The 15,038-nt window shown below is 38.2% G+C and overlaps 5 protein-coding genes across 5 annotated transcripts; 3 read left to right on the forward strand and 2 right to left on the reverse strand.

The window, feature by feature from the left end:
- Positions 1 to 38: 38 nt before the first annotated feature.
- On the forward strand, positions 39 to 685 carry LOC6652093. Its single transcript, XM_023181067.2, has 2 exons — positions 39 to 54; positions 111 to 685. The coding sequence occupies exon 2, from the start codon at positions 128 to 130 to the stop codon at positions 683 to 685; it is 558 nt and encodes a 185-aa protein (XP_023036835.1). The 5' UTR covers positions 39 to 54; positions 111 to 127.
- Positions 686 to 693: 8 nt separating this feature from the next.
- On the forward strand, positions 694 to 2,032 carry LOC6652092 (snRNA-activating protein complex subunit 3). The gene has a single exon (XM_002074627.4). It carries the CDS (start codon positions 694 to 696, stop codon positions 1,906 to 1,908), a length of 1,215 nt encoding a protein of 404 aa, XP_002074663.1. The 3' UTR covers positions 1,909 to 2,032.
- Positions 2,033 to 2,368: 336 nt separating this feature from the next.
- On the reverse strand, positions 2,369 to 4,230 carry LOC6652091. Its single transcript, XM_002074626.4, has 2 exons — positions 3,524 to 4,230; positions 2,369 to 3,453 (listed from the first exon to the last, which is right to left on the reverse strand). The coding sequence occupies exons 1-2, from the start codon at positions 4,108 to 4,110 to the stop codon at positions 2,982 to 2,984; spliced, it is 1,059 nt and encodes a 352-aa protein (XP_002074662.1). The 5' UTR covers positions 4,111 to 4,230; the 3' UTR covers positions 2,369 to 2,981.
- Positions 4,231 to 7,762: 3,532 nt separating this feature from the next.
- LOC6652090 (serine-threonine kinase receptor-associated protein) lies at positions 7,763 to 11,090 on the forward strand. Its single transcript, XM_002074625.4, has 3 exons — positions 7,763 to 8,281; positions 9,941 to 10,606; positions 10,674 to 11,090. The coding sequence occupies exons 1-3, from the start codon at positions 8,161 to 8,163 to the stop codon at positions 10,871 to 10,873; spliced, it is 987 nt and encodes a 328-aa protein (XP_002074661.1). The 5' UTR covers positions 7,763 to 8,160; the 3' UTR covers positions 10,874 to 11,090.
- Positions 10,943 to 11,839, reverse strand: LOC6652089 (eukaryotic translation elongation factor 1 epsilon-1). The gene is made up of 3 exons (XM_002074624.4): positions 11,689 to 11,839; positions 11,308 to 11,610; positions 10,943 to 11,248 (listed from the first exon to the last, which is right to left on the reverse strand). The coding sequence occupies exons 1-3, from the start codon at positions 11,767 to 11,769 to the stop codon at positions 11,096 to 11,098; spliced, it is 537 nt and encodes a 178-aa protein (XP_002074660.1). The 5' UTR covers positions 11,770 to 11,839; the 3' UTR covers positions 10,943 to 11,095.
- Positions 11,840 to 15,038: the final 3,199 nt, after the last annotated feature.

The following is a 15,038-nucleotide window of genomic DNA, read 5'->3' on the forward strand; positions in this document are numbered from 1 at the left end:
ATTTATGTATGTGTGTTCTTTTAAGGTAAAACTTATTCGAGAGTATTCAAAATTGTAGAATATAAATTGACAGAATATTTTGGTCACACACTAACTACTGTTTATTTCAGAACCGATATTAGAACGAATGAACAGAAAAACAGGAAAGTCAACAACACAAAAGTTGTCTGAAACAACAAAACCGGCAAAGAAAACAGAATTAAATGTGGAAGACCATCAGCAACCAGGTGAAGGGTTGATGAGCGACTCTACTGATGATGATGAGGATTACGAGGAAACTGAATATCTGGTTTACGCTGATTTTAAGAACCACTTTCCACCACATCAGTTAAAACACGAAGATGCTGCAGTTAAAATTATAGGCATCGAAAGCGACAGCCCCGTGGCAGAGATCAATGGTCATATTTTTCGAGGAAGCTACGACTTTGCTATGGGCACCAACTTATTTTTTCAAAAGGACAGTAATGCCATAGTAGGAGATCCGCTCTACGAGTCGGTTTGCCGCCAGCACTATAAATACGTCAATAAATGTGATAAAGTGATTAATTTCGATCGAGTTTACATTGAAAATTTGCCAAAAGAGGAGCCTATCGCCGAAGTAGAACAAGAGCAGGAAGAGGCAAAGTTGTCGACCAAATTGAATATCACATATAAAGAGGCTATTAACAGCTTTGGCGAGGACTAGTAGGAAGAATGGAAAATCAAATAGACCCGCCACAACCACCAATAAATCTACAAGAATTTTTACAAAACTATCGTCATAAATTGAAAATCGAAGCGGTCGAAGACAAACCAGAGTATATATCGGCAGGAGTGAAGGCTAGTTGTTCTTTAGATCTGATAGCACTTCCTGATGATAACCCTATCAATGCGTTCCAACTGGGCTCTGAAATTCATCGTGCAAATACCCTGCAACCCAATCCAGATCTGCCAGTTCCAAAGACCTACACAGCCATCCAAGACCACAAGGCTAAATCTCGTCACAGTGCCTTTAGTCGCAGTCAATTCAGCCACCGATTAGTGGCTCCACCATCAAGCTCTTTTCCCGAAGTGCTTCCACCCAAAGATTACGACTTGGAGTTAACTGTACGTTGCTACCGACCACCTCGTGCCCATCATCGTGGCTTTAAACTAGAGATTCCTGTGTTTTCCGAGGAATTCATTTGCTTGGGAAGCAACTATCTCACCGAATTGCGCGACAAAATCTCCTGCATTTGCAATGGACGGCGGTTCGTGGACATCAGCGAGGACCCAGATGGTTCACTTCCTTCTCTCGATACAAATCCGGGTTACTTTTTTATTAATCGCACATTTTACAATGATTTGCGAAATCCTCACAATTGTGATTACTCGTCAACGGTCCGCAAATGGGCAGCTACTGCTCACGGCATACAAGACGAAGACTTCACGGTAGGGCGAATGGAGAACACTCGATTCATAGATTTAACTGTTAGCTTAGGGGCGCCCTTACAATATCTGCATCATGGTAATTGTGAACACCTATTTGTTATTAGCCAAGTGGAAGTCTTACGAACATCTTGCGATCGCAGTCAATATCCATATTTGCGTTCTTTTAACACTTATAACCGACGCACATGCTATATGTGTGGACGGCACGGCTACCATTTCATCGTGGAACAGTCGCGCAGACAACTACATGACCCATCCTACTTGTGTAGGACTTGCTTCTTTAGTTTTAACTACGTGGATGGACAGAAAGTGGGCGAATTTAAGGCATATCGGATATACGATAGCAACTCTGAGGCGGCAACTGGCGAAACACATCCGGGTTTAGAGGTTGAGACAATGGGTGGAGATGAGACCAAACAAGAGGAGTTCACCGATTATACTGAGGAAGAAATGTTTGATTTGGATTTAATTAATCTATCTAGCAGTAAGGAAAACTAAATTACTAATTTTTTACAATGTTTGAAAAAAGTGGAATCTATACATTCAGTTATATACATTAATTTCTAAAATCCTTGGCGAAGAAATATCTTTGAACTTATATTAAAAGTAAGCTAACTATAAATATTAATATGTTTTCTATGAATAGTTATCTATATCATTTATATAAATGGTTTACTACATATAGACTGCGCAATTGGAATCGACTGACTTGTTAAAAAGTCAGAAGTAAATGAGTGGGGGGAAAAGGGACTTCGTAAGATTGGCGAGTGTAAGGAGAAAATAGTGATATTTCAAATCAAATTTACTTTTGAACAAGAAATAACAAGTAATGTTTGTATCAGGGCAACACAAATTTCAGTACGGAACACCGAAATTTCACTTTTATTTTTGGTTGGGAGTCCGTTTTTTTCACCCAGCGATTTTAATTATTAAAGTATATACTTTTTTAATGAATGAGTCGAGTTAATTAATAATTTATTTGTTGTTGAAATCATCATACATAAATTAATGTTAAATAAGTAACATTCATACACATTTTTGCAACAATAGAGTAAAATTTTGCTTAGAACAGATTCAGTTCCCAGTATGTATTATATAAAGCTGCTTATGCTATTATTATATTTATTATGCGATACATATATGTAATTTCTAGATGTAGCAGAGTTTTTGTTGTAGGAATCAGAATCAAATGCGAATACACGAGTATAACGTAAATATACAAATTTGTCTTAAGACTATTGTTAGTTTTGATTTAAGGAGAGATGCTTGGTTACACAGACTTGACCAAGATCCATATGGAAAACACGAACTAACCGAACATTTTTGGCCAATAACATACGTAAATATACATACATATATGTGTTTGTATATTTGATACTTTTTTTAATACTAAAAGAGTAAAAGCATACACATGAAATTTATGTATGTAGAGTGAGTGCGACTGTGTGTGCGTGTGGTAGAAATGTTTCTTATCCTTCTTGTCAACCTCTTTGGTTTCTGCGATGCGTTTACATTCCATGTTAAAGCTTATACCAGCAGCGAAAGCAGAGACTTCTGACTGTTACCTCTGCTTAGCTCTGAAATACTAATTCTCTTTCCACGGACAAGTACTCCAACATTTTTGCGGGTACGGGTAGTTGGGCCAATTCATCCATTGGCATTTGCCTCTGCAGGACGCGGCGACACAAGTCCTGCAGCTTGGGCATATTCAAGTAACGACTAAGGGGATATTTAAGGATCACTGGGAACGGCGGCTGTATCTCATTGGGTACTTTGACAAAGCAAACAAAATTATCATTGGTGCATCGATGTAAGATGTCGTCAATCATTTTCACAATCGATTCATATTTCAATTCTTCGAAATGCCAAAAATCATCACGAAATTCCAAGCGATAATGCAAAGTGACATTAACAATGCGAAAACTGAGTGTAAATTGGGAGCCACTGGTCTCGGAGTCGCGTACTAGAAAGGATCCAGTAGGCTTGTCGCTTAGCTGCCGCTGAGAATCTCGCCTGGATATTTCACCCCAATACCAAACTTGACTGCAACCAGAACAAAGGGGCAAGATGAGTCATTGCAAACAAGTTTTTAATATGATTTTGTCCCACTTACTTGAGCATTTCTGAGCAGGCTTTGTACATGACCTCATTGGGTCCGTTCTGATCGGGTCGTTCCAGCCACTTCTTTCTTATGAAACGCATATAGTCATGGGTGAAGGGCAATGTGGGCTCCATACGGGATGTGGGTGGAGTTAGAAACTCATAAGTGGCATCTGTGGTGCCTCCATCACATTCGCAATCTTCGCCCATGGAGTGCCAATTGCGTATGGAACTGAGTCTTTGGCCCATCTTTTTGCGTAAACGGGAGAACATGGTTTTTTTGTCCTTACGCTTGCGCAGGGTGCCACCATTGGAGGAGCTGTTGCTGCAGCTGGCCAAGGCCATCGAGCATGCAGCATCTGCGCCAGTATTGGGTCCACTTGCATCAAGGACGCAACCTTCGTTATTGTTGTTATGTGAGGAGTTGCCTGAGTCGGATTTCTTTCGTCTGGTTAAGGAATGGAACCAGCCACGCTTTTCCTTTGTTGATGAATCCTGCTGACTGCCACCTCCACCATTCACTCCTCCGCCCACTCTGGCTCTTTCACTATTCCCGTCTCCATCATTCACGTTCGTGCGTTCATTATGGCTGTTGCTCATTTTTATTGGAATTGGCAGTGCAGTTCCTTTCACGTATTTATCACATCATTATGCTAAAATCGGAACTATGATTAATGATAGTTAAATGATAAGAATTTGTTTTTGCCCACAGAGATGGGCAGCAACAAAACAGTTAAACACTCACAACATAGGATTTCTAATGTAGTTCGACTTCGGTCACACTAAGTCGAAGTCGAATTTTCGGCGGGAAAAATATAATTTTTTGAATTAAAAAATTTAACCTCAATACCTTTGAGTCTTGGGTAAATTGAAAAGGACTGACATCTAGGTTTGATTTAGGTCAGTAGGTAGGTTGCGAGCCATTTGAATATCTGGCCGTAAAATAAAAAATTAACAATTCGTTTCAATCGATATCTTTACTATGTCGTTATCAATTTATTAAATTGCACATCACGCATTTTCCATCCCTAACATGTGAAAGCCAAATACCGTTGATACAGATAAAGTTTTTTTTGGGCCTTCTATTTTACTTAGAATCCATTAAGACCATTTTCCGTGGACTTATTGGAGTAATTAGTCGAAAGGTCGACTATTTTAATAAAAGACCATTTCCATTTTTTGCATCCCTATCCTGGTGCTGGATGCATTGGCGGCTTTTGTCTTCTAAGGCGTTTCTCCATTACCTCCTCCTTCTAACTCCCTCTGCGATTTTCTGCTGCTGTGACTCTTGTAAAATCAGCGCGCTATTGATCACCTGTGAGATAAAAAGGGGTTTTTTGGCGGCACTACGCTGGTCCTAACCTTTCAATAGCAGCCGCTTGTTTATCTCATAATTTTCCGCTTTTGTTTTGGTAGCTTCTTTGTAGCATTCCACAGCTGGTGGACCACATCCACTGGCAACTCAAGAATGTGATTCCACGGAGGTACAGCATACAAAAACAGACACACATATGTACATAACAAGCATAAAACGAAATAATTCTAGATTAATTACCTCGGAGCATAATGAGCCACTAAAAAAAAAGCCTGATCATCGTGAAGACCGTCACCTCCGATATGTGCGATGCTCACATCCATGGAGGACAAAGCAGGCAGTCCGACATCTTCAATTCACGTGAACCAGTCTATTAATTGTTAGTTGGAATTGACATTAACACAGTCCTGTAATGTATATTCGAGATTTTCCCTGTTTCGTTGCTTACCACAGACAGCCATTTTGCAAATCGGGCTTACAACTTTTACGGTAACGTTAACCGTTAACAGAAAAGCTTCCTTCCCATGGGCGCAAAGTTGAAAAGTTATACATACAATTTTAATTTTTTAAATTATAATTATAATTAAATTACAATTACAATTATAAAATTCTCGTCTATTTTCCATTATCTGTTGGCCGATTAACAGTTTTTAAATTCTCAGAATCATTTTAGCAATTTGAAAAAATTCAAAATGCAATTTCTGTAATTTGAAACATTAATTATTTAAATTAATGTGACAACTAAGACAACTAAGATTTTTTATGTGGTAAATTTTTTTATTTTGAATTTTATTTCGTTCGTACACATTCTTAAGGAAGGACTTCGGCAAACTAGAGATCATTTTAAAGTACAAAAAAGTTTTAAGAATCAATCTTGAATGGTATTTTGAAAATATTTTTGTTTCACATACACAACTTTCATACTTTGCTTTAAAAAAAAAATAGATAAAATATTTTCACGCGGACATGTCGAACAGACATTATTGTAATAAAATCAAATATATTCATGTTTTTTCATTATACTTAAATCTAAAAGCCGTTACAAATTGGACAAGTATTGCAACAATACATATATACATTTAAACATAAATATAAAAAAAACAAAAGGCAGGGGCTAATGTTTTAACTAAAATGTCTAACGTTTCTGACAGAACGGCTTACAATATAAGCATGGGAAATAACGAAGTTTATTTTTGAAAGTTGATTGATCGTTCCGATAGAAGCTACAAGATATAGCTACCAATCGTGATTAAATTTAGTACAGTCATTAGTAGCTATGTTAAACTGATAAATATAAATAAACAACTTTTCAACTTCTCTTGATCTCTAGGTCTCTTGATTTTTGGCACAATGTAAACTAATCCTCTTTTTTTTCTTGGCAAACGGAAGTTAAAAAAGTAGGCAAAGGAAAACCGATAATTTACAAATAATGCGGGTTGCATTATAATCCCGACTTTTTTTTAAGGGATTATAATGTGAGAAACATTTTTTGCTAAAATTTTTTCCCTATAAAAGCCTTCCAACAAAAGATAGATAATACAGATTTGCTCATCACGGTAAACAAATACATACTCAAAATACAAAAAAATATTAGAATTTAAACATTTTCTAATATAAATTTAAGAAAAACAAAGAGTTTCAAGATGGTTTAATTTTTATCGCCTATCAATAAGGGACATTTCTGGAGGCGTAAGGGGGCGTGGCCAAAATTCCAATTAACTCTATATATTTACATACTACACGAGTCTACATACCAAATTTGGTGACTCTGGCTCTTATAGTCTCCGAGATCTGCGTGTTTGTACAGACGGACGGACGGACAGACGGACATGGCTAGATCGACTCGGTTGTTGATCCTGATCAAGAATATATTATACTTTATAGGGTCTTCCTTCGGCCTGTTACAGACATTTTGGCTTTAATATACCATTTCACCCGTGCATGGTATAAATATGTCATTCGACGGGAAATTCAAATTACTTTCTTTCGTAGTTCGAGGTACAAATTTAGTACAAATTAGTGTCGCAAAATGGCCGCGTTCAAAGGACAACAAAATTTCATACAAAATCCAGATTTTCTGTTGGCTGCAAATCGAGAAATGGGGCTAAATTAAAAATTTGTGGTATGCAGTTTACCTTAGTTTTGGCTAGATCTACACATTTTTCAAAGAAATCAAACTTCTACTTGTAATCTTTAAGATTTCAGCAAAAACGTCTTAAATATGTATTTGCCCACCCAAAACCTGAGATTTTTTTTTCAAGTGGACCTGTGGAAAAACAGGAATAAACTAAAAAGTCAATTTTTACGGTTCATCATCTGAATACAATAAACAACAAATTACAAAAAAAAACTATTCCATTAAATTACTTAGGAGGAGAGAAAATCAGAACTAAAGTATTAAATATTATAAAGTTAAGCATATTATCACAAATTATAATTACGTTTTATTTGAATTTGTTTATTTTGAAAATTTAAAAGTATTATTAATCTAGATGCATATTTTATTCCAATGACAATTAAATTAGTAGCATTTGTATCTATATTAACTCTAAATGTTTTGCATCGTAATATAAATATAAATTTTGAACAACAAAAATGTTATATATGTATTAATAATCTGCACGCATACTAAAGAAATCCACATACCAAATCTGGTGGGCAAAAGTTAAAATAAACTTGAACACCTTAGGTATTCACCGTATTCTTATTACTATAATATATACCTGTACCTTATGGTGCCGGAAATGCTTCCTTCTGCCTGTTACATACATTTTGGCGACTTTAATATATCATTTCACCATACGCACGCATGGTATAATAAATATCAGTGAACATTTTAAACGTGAGAGTGCATCGATGGTTTATATGATGAAATTGCACAATCGATAGTTCTTACGATAATATATGGCAATCGATGGATGTTTCATCTCTGTTTAAGTTTTTTCTTCATCGAAACGTCCAACGATAACAACAACAACGTGTCCGCTTCGCGTAAATAACTTCCACCTTATTTTATTGTTGTTGGCAAGTGAAAAAGCAAAAACGAAAAAAACCAACCTTACTTGTAAATAAATTGTTTAAAGTAATACTTAAGATTTCATTGCCAGCAGTTAAAAATTGCGCGAGTGCCGGGGAAGATATTAGCATTAGAGTACAGAGTGAGAGGGAGACGAAGACTCCGTCAAGGACATGAAAATTGTGTAAATTGCGTTTAACAAAATATAAATAAAAAATAATTTACTTCAAACGACAACAGAACATATACAGTACAAAGCTAGATAATTAATTGTAAGAGAAAAGTATTATTAACAAAAGCAACCAAAATTAAGTTGGAAATGGCTGCCAATAATCTGAGACAAATACCCTTGACCTGCAGCGGGCATACGCGACCTGTGGTCCATCTGGATTTTAGTGATATATGCGATTCCGGTTATTTTCTGATATCGGCTTGCAAAGGTAAATAATTTTCATGCGTTATAGATGTGTGGCCTTGTTGTTATTTATACTTCTAGAGTCTAGACTAGAGTAGCATCTTCTCTCATAGCATCTCTAGACAGCCTCTCGCACTCTCTGCCTACTAAAACCTTGACCCAAATGCAAAAAGAAAAGCAAAACACATTAAAACAATTTGTTAATAAAAACGAAACCAGTTTCGCAAACCCTTTTGGCAAACAACAGCAACAAAGTGAACTATCATGTTATAAATATTATTGCATTCTTTACCTTGATATGTCTGTCTACCTGTCGGCTGACGCCAGCCTCCGTTCGTCCGTCCCGCACAATCCCATTCTGTCCATCTTTTGCTCAATGGCTTTTCGAGAAAAATCTCTCAATAATAACTTGCTATTAATGCGGAAAGTAATCAACTAAGTTTTCAATGCAAAGCCAATGTTATATTTTTTGTTTTATCGCCAGTTAATGCGCCTGTTACATATTAACTTTCCCGGTTTGCCCCCTCCTTGTTTAAGTCCGCATTCCCCTGCTTCTGGTTGAACAACTTTTTAATTTACAAAAAACTGAAACTCATTTCTCAGCCTTAAGTGCGTACAGGAAGTACCTTGAAACTTCTATATTTATATACACAACTTCTCTGATATGTCGATTCATCAGAAAAGGCAAACAAAAATTATACAAATATATCACGAACGGGTCATACTCTTACCAATGCTTACATAGAAGTGTACTGGGAGAGTATTAACTTATACATACTTGGTTATTGAATATATATTTCTGGATTTCCCAGATTAAAAAAGGATGCAAGCTGTAATAAATAATGCATTTGAGGGACTCTTGAAAAAATGTTCAGCAATTTGACTAGGATTAGTAGTAAGAAGATAAAATTCTGGGATAGGACAAAATACGAATTTTCATTGTTTAAAAAATTGCAAATGATGCACGTCTTAAAATTTTGAAGAACTGGTATTTTCCCAGTCCCTTGTTATTTTAATTGTATTAGTTTTGAAATTATACGGAAAAAGAATAAAGATTTCAACTAAATATAAATGATTATATGATTATTTCAAAATATATTGAACACATTTTGATGGAAAATAAACGTTAGCATTTTGATAAGATAATTTGTTCAAAACATCGAAACGATAACCTTTTGGATGGTGTCCCTGCTTCCAACCTGCCTCAAAATTGCATTTACCCCAACCGCCTCACGACTTCGAAGTCCCCCGCCCGCGCATCTATGCATCGAGTGAACTTGAATGTTTGCATGCACACGACGACGACGACTTTGTGAATTGAGAGTGTCGGGTCGTTGGCATTGGGTATAGTCATTCAGTCAAGGTGGCTTCCGCCCGTTTGACAAAAACACGCACGTATTTCAAGGGCACGTCGATTAATAGTGTGAGTAGTTGTCAGGCTAACCGAAAAGGATACATCTCTTTTCCCAATCCTTTGTAGAATTTTTTCTCACTTATAAATATTTATATTCCTTTGGGACAGACGACAAGTGCCAAAATTGATATCTTAGCAATGTTTAAAGTTTAGCGAGAAAAAAATCATCGCCTAGCACGTCCGTATACCATCACTAGTTAAGAACATTTGAAAAACTCTTATGACAAAAAAATGAAGACTTATATATGCCTTGCTCCTTCTACATTTCAGATGGCAGTCCCATGTTGCGACATGGCGATACCGGAGATTGGGTGGGTACATTTGAGGGACACAAGGGTGCCGTTTGGAATGCAACCCTCAATCGGAATGCCACTTTGGCCGCTTCGGGTGCAGCGGATTTCACAGGCAAGGTTTGGAATGCGGTAAGCGGGGCAGAGATTCACAGCTTCCAACATAAGCACATTGTGAAGAGCGTGGCCTTTGATACGCAGTCCGAGAACATTGTGACCGGTAGCAATGAGAAACTGGTGCGAGTCTTTAATTTGGAGCAGCCAGAGGCAGACCCGGAAATATATTGTGGCCATACCGGGGCTATTAAACGGGCTTTGTTCTGTCGTGGCGACAAATGCATTATCTCGGCGGCGGAGGATAAGACCGTGCGCCTTTGGGACCGCATGACCGGGATCGAAGTGCAACGCCTACAATTTCCCAACAATCCCAATAGCCTCGAGATCTCACGTGACAATCATGTGCTGACCATAGCACACGGGTCGAGCATTAGTTTCTGGGAAATTGATACGCTTAAAAAGCTAAAGGAGGTGAAAGTGCCGACAAATGTGGCGTCGGCCAGTTTGCATCCGGACAAGCATGTGTTTGTGTGCGGCGGCGAGGACTTTAAAATGTACAAATTCGATTATATCACAGGCAATGAGATCGGTATGCATCACTTCGTATGTATTAGACACATAAATGAATAACAATGTATCGCTTCTATATTCAACAGAATCCTTCAAAGGTCACTTCGGTCCTGTGCATTCGGTTAAGTTTAGTCCTGATGGCGAACTCTATGCCAGTGGCTCTGAAGATGGCACCCTGCGCCTTTGGCAGACCACAGTGGGTAAGACCTATGGCCTTTGGAAATGCACCGAGCCGAACGACATGAACAACTCAATAAATTCGCCACGGGAAGTGCCGGCAAACTGATGTTGGAGAAGCTCCAGTCGCTGTTATACAACAGTACATCATCGGAAATGAAAAGTGATTGAGAAGTGATTTAAGGGATGGAGATAATCTATATTCCGAAGCAAACAAACTAAATCTCATTGGCATTAAATGGTTAAATCACACACAAAAGCTACATACATATTGTGAAATGCAATAGATAATGAAATAAATAAATCTAAGTTTATCTCTTAGCAGAGTAGATTAGATGTGGGTGCCAGTGGCCCAGCCATGCAAATAAATGGTGGTAAAATTAAGCAGGGGTTCTCCCTGGTTAACTTCTGGCCGCTGCTGTAAATGATCGAACCAACGCGACAGATTCAAATAGGATTCCTTTTCCACGGGGGTAAGACATTTCTTTGAATAAAATGAATAGGTTAAACGAATTTCTCATTTGTTTAGAGATTTATACTGACCACCAAGTTGTAGATGGCATAATAGACAGCCAAATCTGCCAGTGTGATGAAGTGACCGACCAGATATGATTTATTGATGAAAAGCCTGTTGAAGTCCGCCAGTAATTGCTTGGCGACGTATTTATCCTTGGATCCGGGAGCCACATAGAGCACGGCGAATTCAATCCACTGATAGACCTGAGCCTCAACTTCTCGACTAGATTTACTGTTCAGGGCCGTCTCTGATGTGGATTCCAGCGCCAGGGTTTCCAGAATAGAAGCAAAGCCGTTTACAGATTTGTTCTTGCTGATACGCGTGACGACCTTGACCAAGGCAAAACGAATTGAGGCGAAATTAGAAAGAGTTATGTATGTACATATGTTTACTTGACAACTAGTTACCTGCTCATCATTTAATTTCACCTGACCTGGAGATACTCCCAGGCAATTGGCAATCTTTTTAACGGTGGCTACGTCACACATTTCAGTTAAAAAAAACTACAAATTTCCTTGCTAAAATTAGGAGCAACGTGTATATAAGCGTCGTTGTTAGGGATGTTAGAAATATCGATACGATATTTTATATATCGATATTGAAGTTTGAAGACGATATGATTAATATTTTGTCGATATATCGATATCTGTTGTAATATATCGAGTCTGTTGAGCTTATGGCAAAGTGAGCATTACTACTAACTAACCCATGATTATCATACAGCAGATCGTCAGCACAATTGGATATGCCTTCGTGCCCTCCTATATACGCAAATTGGCGTCAATTGGCTATAAACCAGGACAAATGCGCATTTGTCTTGATTCTCGGGCTTGCCGCAATAGCTCGTCAGATCCTCAATGCCTGAATCCAATTCAATGGCAGTCTGATGTAGTGCTCAGTGCAATGTCATGGACAATAATCGGACACCCGTAACGATGAAATGTTGTCATGGCCCTCGTTTTGCATTCCTCTGCAGAACATATCCGAACAACAACTATCGCAGGGTATGAATGTCAGATAGTTCTACATTTTGGATATAGATATATTTTACAAATGTGGCTGGACATTAGGTTGCTGTGGTTCCAACAATTGCTGGCAATCACGATCACGTTGGTCCAACTTGTGGCTTAGTCGAGCAGGATAACAATACGGCCGATCGGTTGGAGTAACCGATGGACAAAAACTCTTTAAACCTGCGGAAGATGTAGTTTTTGCAGTTTCCCCTCATGTGGAGGTTTAGGTCGCCCATGGACCTTGCCAGAAATTCTTCATCGGAACATATCTGAAAAGCGAAACAAACACCAAATAGAAGTGATGTGTGGCATTGTTAAAAGCGAGGTTAAGGAACTCGCAAGGGTTGCAGAACCCGAATTCCTCCGGCAACAGGCTTGTTGCACAGCTTAGGCTCTACCTTCATAAAACATTTCGTTTTTTCATAATTAGAGGGTGTTGCTCATATTTTGCACCAGTTCGTTCTTCATCTCCATTGATGAAGCGGTTGTTAATCTTCAAGGGCTCGAATTTAAATGGATGCTCTTCTTGTTCCACGACACTCGCAACCAAAAAGGCAGTTCTAGTTGACAAACTTGCAAGCTAAGTTTTAGGAAGCGATTTCTGCACAGAGCCGTGAAATCTATTATGAACATTTTACAAAAGTAGCGAGTCCTTACGCTACAAGGCTTGGTAACGTTCATTGTCCATGGCCACTTAACGAACGATGTAGCCCGGATGGAATTGGAGTTACTTGCGACTGTCTCTGATGATCCCACAAGATTCGAACTCCCTCAAAGATCTTGCGAAAATGAGTTTTAGAAAGTAAGTAAGTAATAAGGTATAACACTGTGCAACACCAAAAACCGCACCGGACCAGTTTTTTCTGAAAGTACACCTATTGAATAGCAAAACCCTATTTTGATTTTAAAAATTTGCTCATTTTTATACCCTTGCAAAAGGGTATATTGGGTCACCAAGATGTCGCTAAAGACGCAGCTTAGCATCGAACCGCCAACTAATGAAGTAAGTAAGTCGTCTCGCCGACTTTGGTATACCATACACCAGTAAAGCAAATATTTCAACTTTATTAAATTAATGCATTTTCACATGCATTTTACAAGCATATCTTAGTATCTCGCTCACTCAATCATACGAGCACCCTAGCGCCCCCACCAGCCAACGGCCAACTCCGGCCTTATGGAAAAACGTTTATATGCATAACTCGACTGTTTTTTGTCCGATTTTGATCAAATTTGGTATTTTGCTAGATATTAGTATCAAATTTAGGTGTGCCAAATTTGATTGCATAAGGTAAAAAAATACGGGAGATAATCAAGTTTTTCAAATTACGGGGGCGGAAAAGGGCGTGGCAAAAATTTTTTATATACAAAATGTGTGCATTTACTAAGCGAATATACATACCAAATATGGTGTCTCTAGCTGGAATAGTTTTTGAGATAAACGCTTTTTTTAAATTGCGGGGGCGGAAAGGGGCGTGGCAAAAATTTGAAATAAACTTGATCACTCTACATACTACACGAGTCTACATACCAAGTTTGGTGGCTCTAGCTCTTACAGTCTCCGAGATCTAGGTGTTCATACGGACAGACGGACGGACGAACAGACGGACGGACGGACCGACAGACGGACAAGGCTTGATCGACTCGGCTGTTGATCCTGATCAAGAATAAATATACTTTATGGGGTCGGAGAAGCTTCCTTCTGCCTGTTACATACATTTTGGCGACTTTAATATACCATTTCACCCTATGATTGTATGGTATAAAAATTAATCAAACATCCAACAAAAAATTTTAGAACTTTCCAGGGATTGAAACTTTAGTGGAGATTTACCCAAGAATGTGAATACGAAAATGTTAATTGATAACTCCACTCCCCGACCTGAGCACCCACGCCGAATATTTCAAATCCTTCAGCTCTCTTGTTATATTTATACCCTTGCAAAAAGGGTATATTAATTTTGGTCAAAAGTGTGCAACGCATAGAAGGAAGCATCTCCGACCATATAAAGTATATATATTCTTGATCAGCACGACGAGACGAGTTCAAATCGCCATGTCCTGGATCAACGCAAACTCCTCCTAGACCGAAAGAGCTACAGAGCTGAAATTTTGCATGTAGGCTTGTATATACTGCAGGCGTTGTATATGTCGGATTCAACCGGATCGGATCACTATATCTTATAGCTCCCATACAAATGACAAAGTCACGAACAGTGACTTTTCTTAATAACTTCGTTATTTTCTGAGCTATTGTCATGAAATTTAATTTAATATTGGTGAGTTAATTTCACATATGTATAAACGAGTGTGCCAAATTTGATCAAGATTTTCGAAAACAGTGACTTTTGTCAATAACTTCGTTACTTTTGACGCGATTGCTTTTAAATTAAACATTTGTTAGTTTAATATATCTGTTAATGACTGTGCCAAATTTGATAAGGATCGGGTAGCTATATCCCATAGGAACGATCGGTGGAAAACAGTGACTTTAATCAATATCTTCGTTATTTCCTATGCTAAGTTTGTAGGCCGTTCTTTCGGACACATTAGCCCTTTTAGGTTAAAGGTTTTTCCACTTTGATGGCTATAGGTAAGGAAAAAGTTACCAAAAAAGTTGCAAGGGTATACAAACTTTGACGCGGTCCAAGTTAGCCCCGGCCCTCTGGTTTTTGGATTCATTTCGCGATTCTGGATTCGGGCTAGCTCCACCTGCACTTATTCCTGCGAACTGAAACTCATAT

This window comes from Drosophila willistoni (genome assembly GCF_018902025.1).
Source record: "Drosophila willistoni isolate 14030-0811.24 chromosome 2L unlocalized genomic scaffold, UCI_dwil_1.1 Seg168, whole genome shotgun sequence".
Taxonomy (NCBI): Eukaryota; Metazoa; Arthropoda; class Insecta; order Diptera; family Drosophilidae; genus Drosophila; species Drosophila willistoni.